This window comes from Scomber japonicus, chromosome 20 (genome assembly GCF_027409825.1).
Source record: "Scomber japonicus isolate fScoJap1 chromosome 20, fScoJap1.pri, whole genome shotgun sequence".
Lineage (NCBI taxonomy): Eukaryota > Metazoa > Chordata > Actinopteri > Scombriformes > Scombridae > Scomber > Scomber japonicus.
Window position 1 is genome coordinate 11,037,515 of NC_070597.1, and position 22,920 is coordinate 11,060,434.

The window sequence follows — 22,920 nt, forward strand, 5'->3', positions numbered from 1 at the left end:
GAAAATGTTGCCAAATGTATAGACACATCCATATGTTTTTGAGAATTATGCTATATTGGAGAAGCTGCTCTGAACGATTTTACAGACTGTAAATTCTAACTTTAATACGATTTGGCAGCAAATTTCAGTTTTAAATGCAAAATGTTCATTAACAAGTTATGATGCCTTAAAGGATGTTATTGGAGTATAAAACTAACGCACCCTTGTCTGACATCGACCTGGTGTGGACATTTGTGTGGGACAAATGTAAGCTGGGTGAGGTGCTGCTGCAGGTGTTTCCTATGTTTTCTTGATGAGCCATGCTACTGGTGAGGCGGAGCTGGCTGCAGCGTGCTCTGCTGCAGAGCTGACAGGTATTCTTCCGGGATCTGCCAAGTGCTGTTAGGATAACAGGAGCAATGTTGGCCCAAAGCGGGCGAGGAACAGCAGCAAGGCCCGGCGACTCTACTGCACTTCCACACTGTTTGCAGAATCCAAGTAACTACTCTGTCGGACTCCCTCATCACTGACAATAATACACACTGTACGAAAGCCTAACAGTTTTACCTCTTCATAAAAGGTGGCATCACACATACGGACTCTCTCCCTCTCTCACCTTCCTGACACACAGCCCTGCCTGACTCTGCAGCAGTTAGCGACCAGAGAAAATGTTTTCTGCCGTACCGATGGTGGAAACCTGTCAAGAGACTATGATATGGATTGTCTATACACACACACACACACACACACACACACACACACACACACGTAAACTGTGACACTTGTGTTATGAATAATTCAGCCTGAAGAGACCTTCTTACTTACATATTCTACCTTGTCTTGTTACATTGTTTCATTTTAGTGTACTTGCTGACAGTTCTGCTAGTTTAATTAATTGACAGCTTAAGTACCTTGTAGACAGATAGCTTATTACCAGTATGCTTGCTTGGTGTATCATTGAAATGTTTATTATTCCTCTTTTTATGGTCATCTGTTAATATTGAGGCGTATTTGCTGAACAAGAGAGGTACTTATCTCAATACACAGTGTGTAGCTATTGCATTTGTTTTATTTACATTTACAGACTACACACACACACCTCTGCAATACCTAACCTTCTCTGACCGGATCATCTTCATAGTGTAAAACCCATACTAGTTTACCAAGGTGGCACTTCCCCATACACACCAAAGAAAGCAGTGTTTCTGAACAGGGTTCAAAAGCAAGGCATTGAATGTGAATCCAGTATAAAAGGTTGTCAAATCCCTCTGTCGTCACTCTACTGTCAACCCTGTGATAAAGGCAAAAATGCCCCGAAATATTTATTTTTCTTACCAAAAAAATTACTTTACTATATATTTTCCTTTGGGCTATATTTTAGACTAGAAAATGTCAGAAAAGACTTTAAAGTACACATCAGAATTTCCAAGAGACCAATGAGTCATCTTCAAATGTCTCATTTTTTTGAAATTTTGAAATTACAATTTTAAAAAGGAGCAAAGCCTCCCATTTGATGAGCTGCAACCAGAAAATAAACAGCAGTTCACCTTGATAAATGACTTCCACAATTATCAAAATTGTAGACTAGTAAATTACTTATTTCCACAACCTATTATGAGGTGGGTGAGATTGACACAAACAAGCTTATATCGGTTTATGAGGGCGGTGAATGTGTCAGGGCTTCCGAAACTTTGTCACGAACTGAGTGTGAACAAAACCCATTAGCATGAGATGATTGTCTGAATAAACTCCAACCACGCACAATTATACTGAGGTGTCCCTGCATCAGAATAGTTGACCAGACGAAAAAGTGAAAAACCAAAGTATCAGCAATACACTAACAATGCTGAAAGCACTCAGGTCAGTTTACAGGATGTGATTCAGAACTTATAAGATTGTTTAACTAGAGTCTGAGGATATTTCAAGGCCTGGGAAATTACATTAATTCCCATTTTCCTGTTTTCTGCTCTTGAGAAATGACAATCATTTCCAAACAGTAAAAGAAATGAAAGCCTTTAAGTATGTTATTAAAATACAGAGCAATATGGTCCATCAGGATTTGGCTGAGATATTACAATAGATTTCTCTGTCTCATATATTAAGCAGTGGCATTCACACTGAAAAAGAAAGACAATCAACTATACAGCACGTTTGTAACACCCAGATGGAGAAAGAGCTTTGTCAGTGACGTACAAAGCAGGGAAAACATGATAATTAATTTCAAGTCCCTCTCTAATAGGGTTTAATGAGAGTTTTAGGCATTCAGACTGAAGCCTGATGGTTCCAATTTAGAGGCAACAGCAGACAATGAAGCAAGGATTGTGAAATACCAACAAAAATCACCCTGTTTCCTCTTAAACCAATTATATACAACAGCCTCTCAGCTTTATCTGCTGTTGGAAAGTGGAGATAATGCTATTGTAATTAACCTGAAATTAATACGACAGCAGCTGGGCTGGGAAAGAGGAAAGCCCCAGGTCTCTCTCTCTCACTCACTCTCACACACACACACACACACACACACACACACACACACTGGTAGGACCAGATTTTTCCTCCCCTGACTGGAAGCAAGCAGGAAATGCCACTTGAGATATTACTGTATCACAATAGATGGGGCCTTTCCAGTCGGCCAGAAGGAAATGCTGATGCTTTTCATGACTACAGGAAGAGTAACAATACCTCTGAAAAAAAAAGGTAAGCAGAGAAACGGAATAGTATAAATCTATTGTAGTGTTACAGCAGAGGAAGTGGATGGGTTTGGGGCATGTAGAGAGAAGTCAGGTGAGGGGAGGAGCAGGTGTAGAAAACTACTTCATGCCAGATCTATATGCCAACAACAGTAATACTTTCTGGCAGAACTTCCCGCCATGCGCCCAGCTCCAACATAGACCTCAGGGTACAATCTAGCGCAGGATGATAACTCAAATTCCATTGCCTCTGCTGAGCAGAGTTATTCCTTTAATTGAAAATCATCTTCCCAATACAACAGGGAGCAAGAGCAGAGTCTAGCTCATTACAGAGCGCTGAGCACAGCCTCTCACACAGTTTCTCACACAGTGGTCTCTGGTGTTGATGGTGGTGGTACACCAGCAGCCACGCTAGCTCTGCAAAGCAAACCTGTCTGCACTTTGCATACATATCTCATGAGCTTTAGACTGAGGAATAACAGCCTGTGAAACACTATGACTCCTCCATTCAGCAGGTGAATTATGTAAAACTATCTTGAAAATAATAGTCTTAGGCACAGGCAAGACTTACACATTTTTTTTACCTATTATTAATTATGTAATATGATAAATCGCATGTTTTGTTAAACAATGGGAACAGATCACAGGGTGTTATTTATTCCATATACACACCAATAAGCAGCGTGAGGAAGAAAAGTGGGCCGAATCTACACAGATTAGCCTTTTGCACAGCAAGAAGTAGCTAATTATTTCCTGCCCTGTGTTACATCTCTTGTGATAGGAATGCTAATGAGTGTATAATTACCTTCAAATATTTGAAGAAACTTAAATTGACTCAGCAAGTTTACTTTGAAACCTTTGGTGGCACTTTGCCAAAACATTGACATCATTGACCGGAATGCGTTACAGTAGCTGACTTTTTATCAGGTGTATCTACTGCTACACTACTTCTGCATTACTTATACAACAGGAAATGCTTAGGATCGGTTCTTCACACTGTTATTTATGATAAAGCAGAGAGCATTATACTAAAGCAGAAGTCACATTGTCAGAAATGAGAGAGCAGCATGTCATCAACACCCTGAAATATCTGAAATATACCAAAAAGAAGAAAGTTGTCAAGATCCGCAGTAATGTTAGGAAAGGTTGCCTGCAGTCACCCACTGCTTCTAACTGCCAACATCAAACTGTCAATCTGTCTTAAAAGCCAGACATGGGCATTCTTACACAGCGAGGAACATTCGAAACACAACTGGTAAATGAGCAGATATGGCAGCGACTGCAACTTGGTCCCCATTTAGCTGAGGAAAATATTTCTTAATATGAGCTAAGTATACCTATTCTACTTCAGATCATGCACACCACTAAAATGGTCTGTGTTTAATTGCTGGACTAGATGAAGGCAATTAACTTTTAGTATAATCCACTGAACCTCTTTGCCACCCGGGGCAACTGGTTTAGTCATCCAGAGAAAAAACAAAGATCCAAAAATTCATTTAGCCTTCACGTCCTAAATGAACTACCACTCTGCTTTCTCTGTGATTGCAAAGAAGACCACATACTCAGCACACAGTGTACCAGCCATTGACAACATTATCATTTGGCCTTTCGAAATGCTTTCTTGATAAGTGGACTTATGGAAGTTTAAAAAAAAAAAAGTATGGCAGTGTTAACCTGAGCTCCAAATAAATGGCTGGATACATTTAATGGAATCTCTTTTTAAACAAAGCAACGGTGTAATCAGTTCAGATTAATTTCCATTTCTACAATCTACACAAGCTCTAAAGAGGAAACACATTAGTATTTGTAATGATTGGAATGATGCTTTCCTCAAATCTACAACTATTGTCACCTCAACTAACTTCTATGCACTGTTTTATTGCATCGCTTCATTACAGTAGCACAAACCAGACGTGAGCTCTCGGAAACGATTTGCAGAAAAACCAAAGCGTACACACTTAATGATGTATATATAGTATGCTTACTTCTGTTTCAATGCCTGCTGCACCTTTTGTTTACTTTCAGTATTCTGTAACTGCTTATGTGGCCGTGCAAAAGCGAAAGGTTGTGGTTTCAGAAATGACTGTTGAGCATTGCAGTTCAACAATTCAGATATATTTTTAAAAATTATTTCTGAAACCTGCAACACATATCTTTTAGCACAGTGCACTCAATATATTTAAATTCAATCTTCAGTATTTTGCTAACTTGACGACAGCAGTATGTTTCCTACAGAGAACGTCAGTCTTTATAAATGTGTGTTTGGGCTTCTTTGTCCATTACTTCCTTTATAAAATAATATGTATCTTTGAGTTTTGGATATTTATATTTTAACACATCACATAGGACTGAAATTGTGATGGACATTATTATTATTAAAGCATAATTCACAGATTAATCAATGGTGATGGGTATCCCTGACTTGTCAGAAGAGAAATATTATATTTGTATTATTATATTGTTACTGGTATCTGACGTTAATTCATTCTAACATAGCTGGTATAGGTGGTGGTAATACTGGTTGCCACCCGCATTAAAACAGAAAGAAGAAGAAGAAAGTGCCCGAGGAGACATCCACGAGCCAGGGTGAGTCTGGGACAGAGGCAGGAGCATGAGAGCTGCCCGGAGGAAGAGGCCTTGCCTGGGCTTGTCAGGCTCTGACATAACGTGATATTGTGCCTTCTACTTACAAGTGATGTTCACAGCTCACAGCAACTAAATATGATACAGTCCCTGGCTTTTGTATATCTAGTGTCAGCAAAACATGTTGCAAACACTAGATATCACCGTAAAAACACTAGCTAAATGGTTAGCATGCATTACTGTAGCTAGGGGGGCTAACTTTATGTTTACGGGAAAGTAGGGTTTTTTCCCCCCATTGCCCAATTAAAGATTAGTCTATTTTAACTGTTATTTTCTTAAATAAATAAATGTTTCATCTTTCCACATCTTTTCATGTCATGTCTTTATTTCTTGCACCCCATTATATGAAGCAGTATGAATAAAAGTATTGATAAGTATCAGTATCAATAACCAATATCAACATTAACCATACTATGCAATGGTCTAACAAGCTGTTTGTTGGATTTTTGAGCAAAACTTTAGTGCAGGTCTGTTTTGATTTTTACTGTGGAGTCCTTGACATGTGTATCACTTTAACTGGCCCAGCTGTATCAGCACACATAAGCAAATACACAAAAAGGCTTTAGTTTTACAGCTCTGATAGAAAATCTGATTCCCAGATGAGAATCAACCTCTGTCTTTATTTGTTTGGTTTGGTTTTTAAAAACAAAAAAAAGGAGTCATGTGTCAGCTACAGCAGTGAGACAACTTCATCTAAATCCCTAAAGGTTGATCACAAAGTAGTCTGCCACTCACTGAAATCTAAAACGGCCTCCAGGGCCCACCAACATCCGAGCTGCAAGGCTCTGACTTTATCAAGTATTTAGCCAGACACAGACACACACACACAGACACACACACAGACACACACACACAGACACACACACACAGACACACAAACAAAAGACCATTTCATCAAATGCCAGCCACTCTGAAAGGCTGTCTCTTGCTGCACGTGGCAATCCCCAGCCCGTCTGCATCCACAATCAATGACTGACACCTCCATTACAAGTCTCTAAAACAACCCGTGGGACAAATGCAGCATTAATATGGACTGAAGCCGATATTAATGTTGACATTTTTATAACCTGAATTGCCTAAAGAGACATTGAGCTCTGTGATTTCTGTTAGGCGTAAATCTCAGTCTCTGAGATTAAGAGACTCAAAAACAATATAATGATTAGAAAACATAACTCAGGTAGTTTACTTACGCAAAATAAACATGTTGGAACCACTTTCAGCAGAGAACGTTCTCCATCTTGTGAGACTTTAATAACAGCTTGCGTGTTGATTCCGTTGGCACTCATCTTTAAGTTGTGCACACACCCCATACCCGTCATACCTGCTTACACCTTAGAGCTAGACTCTCTCCTCTGAGGTACTTGAGAAGTGAGTTTTCCCAGAGAGACAGTCCTTTTAGCCAATGCTTGACCCACAGAAGCAGACAGGTCGTTCAGTGTCAGCTCACACACTGGCAGCTTGGCACGGACTCAGCTCAGCTGCAAGCTCATCACTCTGGTAGAATAAAGCCTAAGCCAGAGCAGTCAGCTAGATGTTAAGAATACGCATTACAGAGTCTTACTTTCATTGCCAAACTCTGCTCTGGTTTTTATTTCAAGACATTTAACTTTCGCAAAAGTAATTCCTCTGATGATTGAGGAAAAAAATGAATCCGAATGTTTATAGCTGAGTGTTATCTTAAGTAAATAAATACAGGATTTTGTCATTTTACAAGCATATGACAAATAAAACTTTAAAATACAAGTCCATAGGGGAGGATGACAGCTTGTCTAGTTTACTCCCTGATTTGAGTTGAGCTGTTAATGTTTATAACTCTACATTTAAATGATGTTCAAATCAGCTGTTGGTTTGTATCCCCACAGTGATTTGTTGTTTCTTGGTGATCAGCTCCATTCACACCAACTGACAACTCTGACTGACTCATCACTTGACAGACGACCTGGGCTAATATCTGACTAATGCATGCTAATCTAATAGGCTAATACTTTGTCTTTCTTTTCTAATAATGTGCTGGGGGTCATATATTTGTGCCAGTAGTCATTTTGTCACAGTTGGTTCACCAGTGACTTCATACAACTGTGTTAACTGCCCGGCTTCCCTAATCCAACATGACAGTTGAAAGGTTCTCCTATATTATTTTCATCCTGCTTAATCTAAATTATGTAATAACACATGTCTACATCAGTGATCTTTGTTTCACATTGACATGTTACACACCATTAGCCATCTGTCAAGCTGGCAAAAGCACCACAGCGGGACTCTTTTCAGACAATGCCCAAGCTGCTTGGCAAGGCCACAATCAATACCGAGTGTCCTGGAAGCCTCCTGCCTGTGCAGCTGAGCAATAGGGACGACCCCCATCAGTCACTGACACATACATTGTCATCATACATGATCAACTCGGGTAGATGCGAATACATGCGAGTGTGTGTGTGTCCTTTCTTCTTCTGATCTCACTGCCTTTGAAAAACTGCCAAGAAGGAACGTCACAGCCCATTGTAATTGTAATCGTCATGGAGGTCCAGGCACGCACGCTCATGCCTGTGTGTGTCAACTTTCACTACAAGGATGCTCTGTTGAATCAAAACACAGCGTCACAGTCTACCGCCATCAGCCGAGGAAGCCACATAAAAAGTTGCTCCATCACCTTAGCTGGGGGGAAAAAATTACACTCGTTTGTTTCCTGGGATTTTATTGAGAAGACAATTTTTTAGGAGTTCTTGAGAGTTCTACATCTCAAAGCATATTTCTGTATCCTGTGATGCAGAGAAACGTTTTGCAAAAAAAAGGCTACACGCTGATGATTACATCTGTCGGCACTGTCCAGTCACTCCAAAAAGTTACAGCATGAGCAAAAATCGCCAAGAAAGACAATGAGGAATAAAAGTACTCACACAAGCAGCACAAAGGGTAATTTAACAGGGTGTTGACTCATTTCTGATTCATGACATTCACTTTTAGGGAACTCCAGATTTACTTGTTCCTCGCTACTGAAGCAGCTCCATTTTTGGTTGTAAAAATGCCAAATATTCCAACTTTGCAGAAACTATTGTTTCACGTACTGGTTAAACTACACTACACAAGTAGTTGTTAGAGGCAAATTTTTACCAGGGTCTATCCAAGGTTAAATTGTTCACCACCACCACCACCACTTCTCCCAAACCCAGCAACCCCTCCCCTCTCCTCCCTCACCTCAACCTTTTCAGATGACAGCAACACTTAAAAACAAGATGTAGAAGTGTTCCTGCTTTTCCTCAGTGGTGAGCCAAGAAGGAATAGTGTGGAACCTCTTAGCTATGCACTGATTAAATAGGCCAGCTGTCATTTGTCTTACCCGCCATCTCACAGCAAGCCACTGGGAGCTGTACTATTAGAATTGCCTCATCAAGCAGCATGGCCCATAGTTAATATATAATTCCCTTTCAGAATGAATAATAACAAAGTCATACTGACCTCCAAAGAGAGAGGAAGAGGACGATGGCCAAAGTTTTGACTAAGTGACAAAGTCTAATGTATTGCAATGAATAGTAAATGATCAATGCATTTGAATCTCTGAGCAGTTTTATGCAAAAAAGGGGTTTGTATACTCATATCATATCAAAAGTGAGTCATGAGGAAGAACTTTACCGTAACCAAAAAAAGCATAAATCACAACGCTTAGCACTCAACTAGCTGTGATTGTGATGTAACTGGCACCCGACGTGAGAATTCATTAAGTCACAAATCCAAATTTCAGCTGGAAGAGGACAGAGAGTGGAAGGCGTTTTGTTTACAGCTGGATTAAATGGAGGATGCGGGGGAGGGGAGGGGGCGGGCTTGAGCCGGATGAGGTCCCAGGTGGACGGTGTGTTCAGCATTCTGCACGCAGCCAAAAACAAATAATCCACAACCACGATGCAGAAACTCATAGAATTGGAAATAATGGTGTTAGCTTAGCCCTAAAGCTCTAGGTGATCGCTCAAGAGAGCTGCACACTTCTCACAGTCAGTGCTTATTAAAAACACTTTCTTGTTATCGAACATAACCACGCACATATTGGTCACCCCGCCAAAAGGAAGTACGTGTGAGACGGAATAAAAAAAACACATCACTCCGTGGCTTTGGGCATCCTTAAATTTGATCACCTTCCCTCTGCAGCAAAAGGCGAGCAATTTCTGTTTGTACAGTTTTATTTATGAGCAGGCCGATCATAAACACCACCTGGCTCTAACACAGACCAAACTGAGATGAAACTGTTTATTATGCTCCTGACAAGAAAAAAAGAATGAATAAAAAAATCACCCCTCTTCTGCTTGTCTCCACAGCATCTCCTTCCTTTCCTTCCTATTAATAAGCTGTTTTATTTCACTCTAGTAAAAGTGCTCAGTGTCTGCCTTTGTCCACTCAGCTTTTTTTCCTCTTGGACAAAGTTTGAAAGTCGCCACAGATGCCTTGTTCTAAAACTCAAATGTTTAGCTAATATTGTTCAGTGCTTTCCTATATCAGAATCAATAGTGGCAACACCTAGCAGGGTAGTGCAGCAATGACAAGAGCCATACTTTTTTCCCCTTTTTCTTATTTATTGGGTTTTAGCAGGCATGAAACAGGGCATTTTATCAATGAAATGCGATGAAAACAACTTCTTGCATATAAAACCAAGAAGTAAACTGATAAAAAAGGAATTAATCAAATTTCATTGTCCCATATTTCACACCAAATAGCTTCAGCCCGAGCTGTGAGATATGGGTAAAAAACGAGGAGGGGAATTTAAAACACATGGTTAGAATTTATGTACTAACCGAGACTGCATTTTAATTGCTACCACATTTGTTAGCTTACTGCACTTGTGGATGGGAGATGGTTTTCTTGGGTGTAGGGCGGGGGCTTCACAAATTACTTATTGCCTCGGTCAAAAGATGACTGTGTCTCTATTTTCTGCTCCCAATGTGTCACTCACTGCTAACCTGTTCCAAATGAGAGCTGTCTAGGTTTGGCTGTCTTGTGTAGACTGCAGTCTACCACGTACCAGTTTAAAAATATGATTCATAGCCACAGAAGATTTCAGTTTTAGAGCTCAGCGTGTCCGTGTGTGTGTCCGTTTGTCCTCTTAGATAAGCTGCCAGTCTGTGGCGTGACCTAACAGGAAGAAGCATTTCCTTACTGGCCTAAGCTGCAACTAACTGCGAGCTGGAAAAAAAGGAAAAAAAAAGTAACACTGACCATTTTGAATAATCATAGCATTTGCTACGTTCTGAGCTGGTATTATGTTAAATTACAAAGTGAGAGCCCTGACGAGTGGAAAACATTTCTCATGACAGCGCATGCTCTCAAGGGCAATTTGCGCTGATGTCTCGACAGCAACGTGTAGATCCAGTAAATAGTCCTGTTGCATAGTGTTCCCTGGTTTGCTCTCTAGACCCACAACCCTCTGAAGTCTCTTTGGAACAGCAACATCCTGATGAAACAGAATTAATGAGACAACACTCGGAATTAGCATCAAAAAGTATTTCTGGTTAATTCATCACAGAACCGGGAGACAGCTAAAAAAACATTTCCCTGTTAAATCACTTTTGAGATGCCACAAGAATAACTAGGCTTCAAAAACACCCGATTCCTTTGATTTATGACAGGCTGGTTGGCATTTGACAAGAGCTATGTAATGAAATTAGCTCAAGGTCAAGAGAGATTTGATTTTAACATTTTTTATTTATTTTTTTTTTTTTTTTATTTAAAGAAATGGACTACCTCACTCTTCTTTTATGATATGAGCACAGGTCAGGCCCAAAGCCTCCATTACCAATTTAAGTTAGTCGATAGTTCTTTCAGTATGTGAAAGCCAATATAGTCTTGCAACTCCCCAGATCAGCTGAGTTAAATCCAGGCTGATAGGCTGCATTCTGAATATACCAATAGTACTGAAGACATTGTTTGGGGGGAGGAAGTCGAAGCTAATGCCTCAGGGTAACACTTATCCTTGGAAACAATGTAAAAGCAATAAAGTTTGGTGCCTCTGGTGGGAAAGGGAGGATTCCAAAATGCATCAACAACATGAGCTTTCGAAATGAAGTCAAGGTGCTCACATACCAAACACTGTATATAAAACTATAGAAGTGAGTCTTACAACAACAACTCATGTTTGTATACTGTACCATGACTTCCTGTTACACATAAGAACAGGGAAGGACAGTCATTTGCCACGGCAGATAGAGAGTCTGCAGGTTTTTACTCCTCATTACAACTGACAAAAGCAAATACTGCAATATTTTGGACACGAGATATATCAGCAGTTAACCGTTTATCAGTGAACTGCAGATAATATATTTCTGACTGGTTGTGCATTTGTAGCTTTAAATGTTGTTTATAGTGAGTGTGTTAGATTCAGTCAGGCCCAAAAGCATTTCATTAGTCCAGTTTAACCTGCAGGAGTTTTTGAAGGCTTGTGTAAAGTGTTTTTCTGCCACAGAGGAAATTAAGTCCTGACTAGTGAGAAGTCCAAAGCGTCTTCCGACGTCTCCGCTGCAAAAATGGAATATGTCAAGCTGCCAAATACCACTGTAACAGATGTTAAGGAGCTCAAAAAGACAAACAGGCAATCTTATAAAAGTTAACGGCCGGAGAAAATGTGTTTTTTTTTACTGCTTCCAAGAGCCTGGTAGCAGAATGTGAGTATATAACTGAACTATGATGTAAGTTATATTCAAACCGGGCCAATACAATACTAGAACTATGCTGTACTACATTGTACTACATTCAGAACAAGCACCCAGCTGCCATGTCCAAGGATGGCTCGTAGTTAAAGATCACACTGCTGCTAGCCGGGAGGAGAAAGTGTGATGTACACTGGTCTGATGTACCAAATGATTGAGACGTACATGCTGCTGATCAGTGTGGTGGAGGGTTACACATTAAAAGAGCTAGTTACCTAGCTAGGTACGTTGAGTGTGAGTACATTATGCCACTGAGAGGTATGGTGAAGAAGAATGAGCTAAAAGTCACGCTAACCAGGCCAGATAAGCTAGCTCTGACCATTCACTGCTGGATACACAAACAAAAGCTAATCATACCTTTTCATAAAAAAGAACTGGTTAGTTACTATTTAATGAATGTGTGTCTAACAAAAGCAAAATTAACTAAAAATGAGATCCTTATTTTTATTTTTTATTTTATCCTTTAATCAATCAGTTGTATGGGCATCATAAACATCATGAATATAAAACAAATATCTGAAAATGTCAAAATCATGCAATATAATTTCCTATAGCCCAAAGCGATGTGTTCACATTTATGAAGCTACAAAGATTTTATGTTTTTTTTTAATGATTGGATGAATATACAATTGATTATTAAAAAAAAAATAGTTGCTGACTACCGGCCAATCAACAATTTTGACAATCAGTTAATTATTTCAGATATTTAGAAAGCAAAAAATACCAAAAATGTGAGTATGGCTCTACTCCGTTTTGTAGTTCTATAAATTAAAAATCTTTGCATTTTAAAGCATCAGTTGGACAAAACAGGCAATCTGAAAACACCATCTTGGGCTGTGGAAAGTTTAATTAATAATGAAAACAGTAGTTGCAGTCCTAATTATGATGTTAAGATAAGAACATCTAGATTCATCACAATATTAATATAAAACTAATATACTTTCAAACTCTAACAACAACAACAACAACAACAACAACAACAACAACAACCACCAGCCACATAGTTTCCCTAAAGAGCTCATCTGCTCTTGCAGAAGCTAATCGGCTGGTGCGGTTGCCACATAGAGGGACATAATGAAACCAATTGAACTACACACCATAGCAGAAAATCAGCAACCAAAACTATGAATTTCTCACCGATATCTCACAGGTATTTTTCAGGGACACATTTAATAAGGTTTCATTTCCAATACTAGTTATTAGAGCTGGGCATTGGCTAAAAAAAGGGATTAAATGCAGGTATCAATTTACAGGAGAAGTTTCAATACTACCTGGCACTGGGTTATTTAGGTCTATATACCATGAAAAGGTATTGAGTTCTTATAACCAACCCTACTGGTTACCGTGTTGGAGCTATAGCTACAGTGCAAAGCTTTTCCCCCACATCATTAAAATACAGTGATGTGAATCCAATGGTGTGATAACAAAACCCTTTATTATCACTGCTGTGCGCTGTGTAAGAAGACAGTTGCATTTATTATTAATACTGCTGTGAAAAGACTAAAAGAGATGGTTTTCCTACATTCACTAATAAAGCCATGGGGCCATTATGAAAGTAAAATGGTAAGACAAAAGTTTTGCTGGAACAGAAATGGGTCCACAGTGAGCGCTGCCAGCATAAGAGGTCTCACAGAGTGCTCATTAGTGCTACTTGGTCAACACATGATGTATTAAAAGTGCAATGGCTGTGCTCCCCACCAATCCTCCACAGCAATGATGTGGCAGCTGCCTCTCTTTCTCATAATGACTCATCCACTCTTAAATTCAGCCCTCTGAGATTTTCTCCAAGATTTTGAAGAACCTCGACTTTCAAGAACTATATATATTACAATATTGAGAAGACATTGAGTCGATCATTAGCATCAGTATAGTGTATTCACTTAATCACACAGCACACAATAATAAATCCAACCAGATTTGCTAAAAGAAACAAAGTAACCACAGGCTCATGTACTGGGGCGAAAACAACAAAACTAATCTAGAACAGTAGTCTGAGGTGCCAATCACAGCTTTGGTGTAACCTGCTGAACTCATCCATCAGTCAGCATCAGCATCCCTCATGGCTGCAAGCCTTCAGTCCCTCTAATGCACACAGCTAAAAGGGACAGTATCCATTTGGAGGGGTGCGCTACACATTAAAAATAACAATCCGCTGTCGTGAAACCAGATACTTCTGGAAAACATGTGCAATTTGCTACATTGCAGAGTGAAGAGGACCAGACCAGACTGTTTCAGGGGATTCCCAGAGAAAAAAAATTAGGATTAGTTCCATTACACTTATTATTTCTGGTGTTCAAACATCACACAGTGTCTATATTGCTCTCACATTTTACACTACTCATCAGAAGTCCATCAAAGTTAAACAACCCATACAACTCCTGTGTGTATCTTGCCTTCATCAAGGTGGTTTAATGAGGTAGTTTCCATGTTATTTATATGTAGATTGCATCAATTAGTCAAGAGATATTACAAGAATACATTTAAACGCCATCTTGATCACAAACATGTATTATCTCCTGTGTTAACAGTTGTGGAAATTTATTTTTCCTGAATATAAATAATGTCAATTTGTTTCAAGGTACTTCAACTGAAAAGGCTGATTAGCGCCTGAAGAAAATGATTGTACGAGCTAACATTGGAAAAAAAGGGATGAAAACATGACCTAAATAATAATTAACATTGATGTCAGTTTTACAGTAGCGCACAGACAATATGTTGACTCCGTAGAAGTTTTTTTTTTTTTCGAAGTGAACCCATTAATAGAACAATTACTATGGTAACTGATACTTTTTTTGTTGGTATTCACGAGAGAGTGGGAGCTAAATGGGACAGTGCTCTCAAACCAGGACGCTTGGTTTTAACCAATTTGAGAAAGTAACAAGAAACACCTAATAACTATCCGTTTCCCTTCCACTAAGGATGCAGAAGACAACATAAACAGCCAACTAAATGACACAGTAACAAGTCGTGTGTAGTCTGTGAGTAGCTGGTTACATTGTAGCGGAGGCCCCATAACACAGGAAACGGCATTGCAACTAGGCGCGCCTCTAACAATTCCCAATCCACACACACACACACACACACACACACTATCCTCTTCCTCACAAAAGACACACATTCCTTGTTTTGCATTTCATGTAGTTGGCAAGTTCCATACACATGACACTGGTATTCCCTCCAGTTTAGGCAAAACTGAGCCAGCAGTCCCAGTAACATGAGAAACAATACAGCAGGTCGCTTTCTAATCACAATCCTTCCCAAACTTGTGCAATCTGAGCGCAGAGAGCTAGGACGAGCTAGCGATGGAGCATGCAAGTTTTCTTATACGTACCAACACCATACTTTTCCTTCTTGGTGGGCACCCAGCGAGACATCCTCAGTGTCGAGGCTTCCCCCGAGTTGTCGTGTCGCCTGTTAGAAAAATAAGTCCGAATGCCACCTCTTGTTGTAAATGTAGACTTTTTTTCAGTTTTCTCTGAGCTTTGGTGAACTACTCCGAGCAGCCATTTTCCAACAGTGACAGGACGCTCCGCAAGGGGGAGAAAGGGACAACTTTTTCACCCTGTAGGCGTCCTGCAAAACTTCCACTGGTGTTTATACTAAGGCGGAAATTGCTCAGTAACCGATGAAAAAATGTTATATGGAATATTAATAGTCTCTGCATTTATCTGCGGAAGCATATTTAGACGTAACGCAGTGATAAATCTAACGTAAGTGAATCATATTGTCGCCACAATAACCAATAGCCTATACGAAGATAAATACTTTATAGAGAACAATGCTCTTAAATTAACCTCTTTCTCATTTATCACTTCTACTGTACAAACCATACAACAGTATAGATAGATTGATGGCAGTAGCCTGCCATCAATTTAAATAAAAATGCATGTCTAATGGTGTGGTGTGGTTTTATTCTGTCATAAAACAATATACAAGCTTGCAAAAAATTCATAACACACAAAACAAATAAAAATGCAGATGTCCAAAACAAATGGGATTAATATGCTATATAAGAGGAAGAAAAAGAAATAAAGCAATAAACTATATTAATACTACTAATTGCAATGGAAAGCGTACTGTACATAGAGATATTGAAAAGACAGAAAAGGGATGCATTTTAAATATAAATAAGGTAGGTTGTGAATGTAGTACCTAATTTGTTATCATTTGGATACAAAGTATTTGTATTTTAATGGCACTGTGAGAAACAGCTCTAATTTGTTTAGTTTTCTGCCTTAAATACTTAAATAGCAAAGACAACACTAATGACACAATTATTTTACAAATCTGTATTTCATTACCTAGAGGAATGATGAGTTTTTGCTTTATGGTATTAATACATGGTAAAAACACACATGTACACACACACACATACATATTGCTCCCCTTGGCTCAACCACAGAATTAAAGTCCATGCCATTTCCATCATCCTTGTTCCTAATGATGAAGCTATAGGAGCCCAAACAGCCATGTTCTTCTGAGCAGTGATGTGTTGCACTAATAAGAATTGTCCCGTAGAGCCACAGGTAGTAAAAGGTATCAGAGAGATGCACCTGGTGCACCAATTTGAGTCCACTCATCTTTATTCATCTCCCTTGCACAAACGTTGCATCCAATCTTTCAGAGAAGTCTCTGAAACTTATGACCCCATGCCCTCCTTTGCTCCCACCTCCTCTACAAATGTCTTGTTGAAGTATTGCCAGCAGAGGGAGCTGCCACTACTAAACTTCTCACATGCCAGAAGTTACCTTTTCTTAACCTTGTTTAAATCTGTCTTTACTCAGTTGAGTTTTTGATTTGGTATGATGTTATCTCCCAGGCAGAGCAGACAAAAAGATGTAAATTGCTTTACATTATTATTCCTTCTGCCTGTAGCTTCTCAGCTTGATAAGGTGTCTTAAAGCAGGTCACAGCTATTGATATTTAAGATATCTCTGCCTTATCTCTGTCTGACATTTGGAAAATGTTATTTCACCAATGAGGACTGAAGTTGCTTTGAAAGACATCTAGAGACTGTTAATCCACTGAGAAACACTGAAATTCATTAAACATCAAAGCAACTGCCAATTCTTTTTTGAAAGAAGTTGTATCTTTGCAGTTATGTGTTTAACTACCTCTAAAAAAAGTCTAAAACAGCATCTGGCCTCTAGCTAGAATCAAATTTCTCTGTCTTGTAAATACCCTTCATTCATACGTTGTGGGACATCATGTGGGTCATAGTTACTTATCTAAGAGGACACTGGCCCATTTTTAAGACAGTCTTGCTAAAGTCACATGGCTTGGAGAGGCTTGAGGACAGCAATGCTTCATCATCAGCCACCAACCACGAGATCACAGGGAAGAGAAGAAACAGGGAATTCAACGAAGAGGGTTTCTGAAGCAGTAAGTAAGTCCTGGAATAACATGGATATTCTGCTCATTAGTGATGCTTTAAGACACATGAATGTCAGTAAGTTCGGTTTGCTCTTTTAAACAATAAGTGGTGTGTCCTACTTGCATTATCCCAAAACAACTCATTTAATTATAAATGTATGTAAAGGTGCCTTTCTTGGCACTCAAGGACACCGTACAGAGTTAGTGAAATTAAAACCACATTGAAAAGAAACATCAATTCAAATAAAATATAAAAATAAAGACAATATTTTTATATGTTAGACATATTTAGACAGTTTAACAGTTCACACGCTGACTGTTAATGATATTTGACTAAACTGGGATCTTGTTACGTCAAACATTGCATCAACAAGTTTCTTCCAGTCCTCCCCTCTGTCTCTTTCCATCTCCCTCCCTGTATTGGATGATCAGCCCTTGTGCTCAGTAACTCTTTTGTTTCACCAAAGCATCCCTCACATTGCTACGTGCCTGACTGGAGACAGCAACCACTAGCACAGAGTGTTTACTTTCTAATCACTAGGGACTGAGGAAGGTTTGAAGCAAATGGTAAAAGGATGATTTCTTCACTAAAGGTTTAATTTCTGGTGAGTAATGGTTTCTACAACACTGTCCTGTGTGTTGTAAAATCTATTATAATATGCAACTATTTCTCATTCTTCACTGTATCCTGATACCGATTTCTTTCTTTTTTTTTAACAACAAAGATGACCTCTAGCATTCTTGTTGCTACTTATTCTTTGCAGTGCATTTCTGGCATGCCTTATGGTTGAGCTAGGGGATTCTCATTAATACTTCCACTCTAATGGTCTTTTATAGCAGGCTGAAACTTGAGAGCTTTGAGTGGTTACCTGAGCTGCAGAGGCATGACTCTCCGAAGGCCAGCTGCCCACCTGCGGAGGGCTCCAAGCTGGAGGAGATCAGGAGATGAGTCCTACTGGGAGAGCTTAATCTCAGAGGGGGAGGTTTTGCCCAGTGTCAGTCGTCCCCCACGTACTACCCGGCCCCAGAGCGCCATTGAAGGAGGCCAGCTGGACGCCTGGTTGGAGCACCTGCAGAGGATGCAGAATGACCTCATAGCCCCTATTCATGATCAGGGTCCAGCTTTCGGTGATCGGATAACATCCATGCCAGGTCTCAACAAGCAACAGAGTGGACGTGCCTGGAGACAGCAGGGGATTCCCTCATTCAGCAGGGGCTCATCTTCATGTGGGAGTCCTAGCCTCTATGAGAGTTCATTGGGAAGTCAGGAGTCCCTCCAAACCGGGTTTTTATCTCCTCTGGAGCGCAGAGAAAGCTGGGAGAGGGCTCATATTATGCAGGCCCCAAGGAAGGAGCAGGCACAGCTCAGTTATCTTTCTCCAGTCAAAATTGGTTGGCTGCCAGTCCAAAGAAAAGTGATGATGGTGTCAGATACTTGCAACCAAAGCCAGGTAAGACACAAAACACCTCGTACTAAATTCAAGCATGTATTCAAAAGTTTTCTTTGAGTCATGAGTCCTATTTTTTTAATTTACACTAAGAGGCAAGATATATATGCTTTACCTTTTTTAAATGTTTAATTTTGGCTCTTTCCGTCTTCTTTACTAGAGATTTATTTCAGAACATTGAGAATTAGGTTCTCAGAGAAACTTTTGTGTCTGTCCTTTGGTGTATCACCCTTTAAAAACAGGCCTTTGCAAAGACTCTGGACTGATTCAACATGGATTTGGCACTGAAATCCTCTCAGGCAGTGTGATTATGATTCTTACATGTTACTGAGACAGTGTAAGCTCTGCAAGTCTAAAGGTAAAGTGCTGTGTAATGGAGGTGATGGTGCGTGGTGCCAGGCAAGGCAGACTTAAACACACACACACACAGTGCCACAGAGAGCCATTTGTAGTCAAGTCTCAGTTACCCAGGGAGAAGGCAGAGCTCTGGCAGCCTTTGAAAACAGCTTACTCTGCATGAACTCCACGCATTCTCGAAAGGTTTACGACTCAATTGGAGCTGTGGCGGCAGAGATTGAGCTTTGTGCCCTGAGAGGATGCAAGTCAATGTACAGCAAATTCAGTGGGAGTGTTACTCTGTGAACTGATAATATGACTTTAAAATCGATTGGTTTCTGTGTTGTACCAGAGACTTGACTCCACTGATGCACAATGCACACCACTTCCCTTGTGACTCAGTCATAGCCATAGCTGAGAGTTTTGGAATATCACCACGGGTTAAAGTACCTTCAAATTAAAGGCTGGTTTGACTGATGTTTTTGAGCCCTACACACTTTGGAAAGATATTATTTAAGTGTATCAGATGTCATGATTTGACAGAAAAGGCAGTTTTTTCAAGCCAGTTGACATACTTTTGACAGTACATTTTTTCGTGGTTCTAATGAGACTTTTATTTACAGGTGAAACTGAAACAACCCATCACTCCAACATTTCAAAAGAGTCAAGCAACAGCCAGCAGGCACCAGGGTTTGTACTAACATCAAACTTGCAGTATCACATTCACTTGTATAACAACTGGTTTTTCAGCTAGGTATAACTTTAAAAAGTTACCCTCATTATTCTAACAAATGCACATTCATGGCATTGTGATCTTTTTGTAAGAATCATACCTAAAAACAGTTCATAAAACCAAATTTAAAGACCTGAAGTAAGTCAGTGGCACAACAGAAAGTTCTTCGAAACACACAAAGGTTCTGTTCCAATTGATGTTTAGTGTCTGATCAGTGCTAGAACAAATATGGCCACAGGGTAACTGCAGGGGCGGGGTTAGCCAGAGGGAGAACAAGAGCTTATTTCAGGGCTGACTTGCCACATAGTTTACCTTCTTCTAATCAGCTCCTTGCAGCAGTGTTGCCCCTGTCCTCTTTCAAACGCTCCACGCTGACTGACTGGGTGATCGCTTATCAACCCCCCTTCCTCCCTTAAAAAAACCCCAAAAAACAACAAAGTCTATTTCAAGTATAGTTTGTCCTGACTGTTTTGCCACAGTATTCTGGAAAGATTGCAGGTAAAGGAAGTAGGTACCATTAGGCTCAAAATAAACTGACAAAAAGAGATAGGGAGCAAAAGAGAGAAGCGAGAGGCAGAAAGATAAGCAGAGATGCAGACTGATTGGAGAAAGAACCCTGTTCATCTTTGAACATGGCAGCCTTACACTCTCTGGGTTTGATCTGAGGTTTGATCCCTCAACCTTGTCCTTGTTTATACATAGATTATCCTTGCAAGGCTCGGGCTGCTTGCAGAAATCAAAGCAATCCATCCATGGTGGCAAGAAACTTTGATAGAAAGTGCAGGTGTTTGAAGCACCGTAAACCTAGTGTCATAATGAAATGTGAAAGCTTGTTGTTATTATTTACCATCATCATGTGATCTATAATATAGGTAAGAATGTTTTCTATGAGTCCTTATAAGCCATATGAAAGCATGCTGCTGCTCAAACGTACTCAATCAAAGAATAATTGAAGAGACAACAATTATAGATATCTTTCTGGTCAGTCAAATAAACCATAAATATTCATATTTTCAGTTACCCCGGAGTGAATTATAATATTGTGCAGGTGCATGTACACAAATTGGCCACGGCGGAAATCTTAGGAATTAGTTGAAGAAGGATTACAAGAAACAAAAGCCTTCATGCAGCCCAAATGTGTCTTGTTTTGATGGTAGTTGCTTTTCCTGAACCATCAGTACGTTTAAATCCATGATTCCACATCAGAAACCAAATGAGACTATCAGAAATTCCAACCACAATTATTCCAACAAGAACTGATTTGGTTACACTCCAGCTAGCAAATTATGCCCCCTCTTTCTCCCTCTAATTATTTTCCACTTTTTTCCCTCTCTTTTTGCATGTTGTCAGCAACCCTTGCAGTTGTAGTTTTAATCAGACTAGAGGTCTCAATGCAGACACTTAGTTCTATCTCTCTCTACAAAAGTCACATTTAACAAACTTTAAATGGCCTGAAGTTAATGAGCAAATGATGATAAAACTGGATCTTGTGCTCCAAGGGCCTTCATGTTTGGACAGGCTGGCTAATTTTTCACTCTGATCACACTTCACAATTGAGATAATGCTCATGAGGATGAAGAATAGATTGGGAGGGTGGGAACTTCAGGAGGTATTTGCTATATGACTTCTTTATTTTCATCTGTGATATTAAGATAAAAAAAGGATTATTTGAGCACAGGCTTGCATGCAGGGGTGAGGTAACAAGAGAAGCTATTTCAGGGAGACCACTAGTTTGTCTGGGACCCTGTCTAAAGAAAGAAATGAAACATTTAGTGAAGGCAGCAGACCAGAATACCTTTTGACACCTCTGAACATATAATTTTTCCGCTGTAATCACATTTGCAAAGTGTTGCAATTTTGACCTTGTCTCTTATTTTCTCCCTTTAAACCAAAAAACACTGTGGATTATCTGCACAGCCTTCAAGGGTTATCCCAAAGTGAGAGCCCGTCACCATGGTAACAGCAGCAGGTGGAAACGCTGCCAGGCAGGCAGTCGGGGTGGCAATAGAGTATCAGTCAGGGCTGAGAGGCAGACCAGTCAAGTTGCAACGTCTCCTGAGGAAGTCGAGAAGTGGCTCCGGGATGGTGCTAGATTCACTTTACTGTGCCAATGTCAATTATTGACAGTGTCAACATTGCCATACTGTCAGAGTGATGTCAGACTTGTGTGTGTATATTTGTGTAAAGAGGGAGAGGGAGAGGGAGAGGGAGAGAGAGAGGTTATGTTTTGTGAGGAATGTGACAGTGGATCAGTTGTTTTGCTTTGATACACAGATGGGGAAGTGGAGAGAAGTCACGCCAGTCCTTTGAGTACTTTGGGTGTGAGGACGTGGCAGTCACCTGATCAAGGCTCTCCCATAACTAAACAGGTAACAAATAATATCTCTGGTATGATTGTTTTTCACATATAATGGACTAATACTTTATCTGGCTTTTTCCAAAATAATGTAAACAAGTCATGGAATATCAGTAGGTCTATGTGTGTTGAGGAAGTATTAATCATCTTGCATTATCCTTCAGGATTCTTACAGCAAGGTATGTTGGCTTGGTGGGTCATAGCAGCTTGTGTCTAAAGCAATTCAAAATTAGCCATTTTGTACGGATGTTTAAGTGTTTAAGTGGCTTTCTAAGATTCAACTGTTGGACAAATTGCTAAATGTCATAATTTTATGCTTTATGCAACATTGATAATTGAGGGGTCAGGGAGGTATGTCACACCATAAACCTGTTGGGTTTGAAAGAAGCTGGGACATATTAGCATTTTTCCATGCTCGATAAACACCATCAGAATTCTCTAGCCTAAGGACAAGAATCTTTGCTTTTTTTACCTCTCCGTTTCTATTGAGGATAGAGTCTCATTGTTATTCTGTGAGGGATAAGTCACGCTGTGTGCTGGCTTTGCCTGCTGCTGCTTCCACTGCTACTAGGGCATTCACTGTGTCGAGCATGGGGAGAGTCATCTGACTAAAGAACAAACACCAAGGCCCTGAAGAAAGACAAGACAGCTGACCCGCTGTTGAAATGTAGCATTA

General features: G+C 39.9%; 1 protein-coding gene across 1 annotated transcript in view; it reads right to left on the reverse strand.

Moving 5' to 3' along the window:
* dock1 (dedicator of cytokinesis 1) overlaps positions 1-15,492 on the reverse strand; it is a 183,175-nt gene extending 167,683 nt beyond the window's left edge. The window contains exon 1 of the mRNA XM_053340789.1: positions 15,330-15,492. Within this exon, the coding sequence (XP_053196764.1) occupies positions 15,330-15,372 (43 nt within the window). The 5' untranslated portion in view covers positions 15,373-15,492. The remainder of the gene's footprint in view (positions 1-15,329) is intronic.
* Between the last annotated feature and the right edge of the window lie 7,428 nt (positions 15,493-22,920).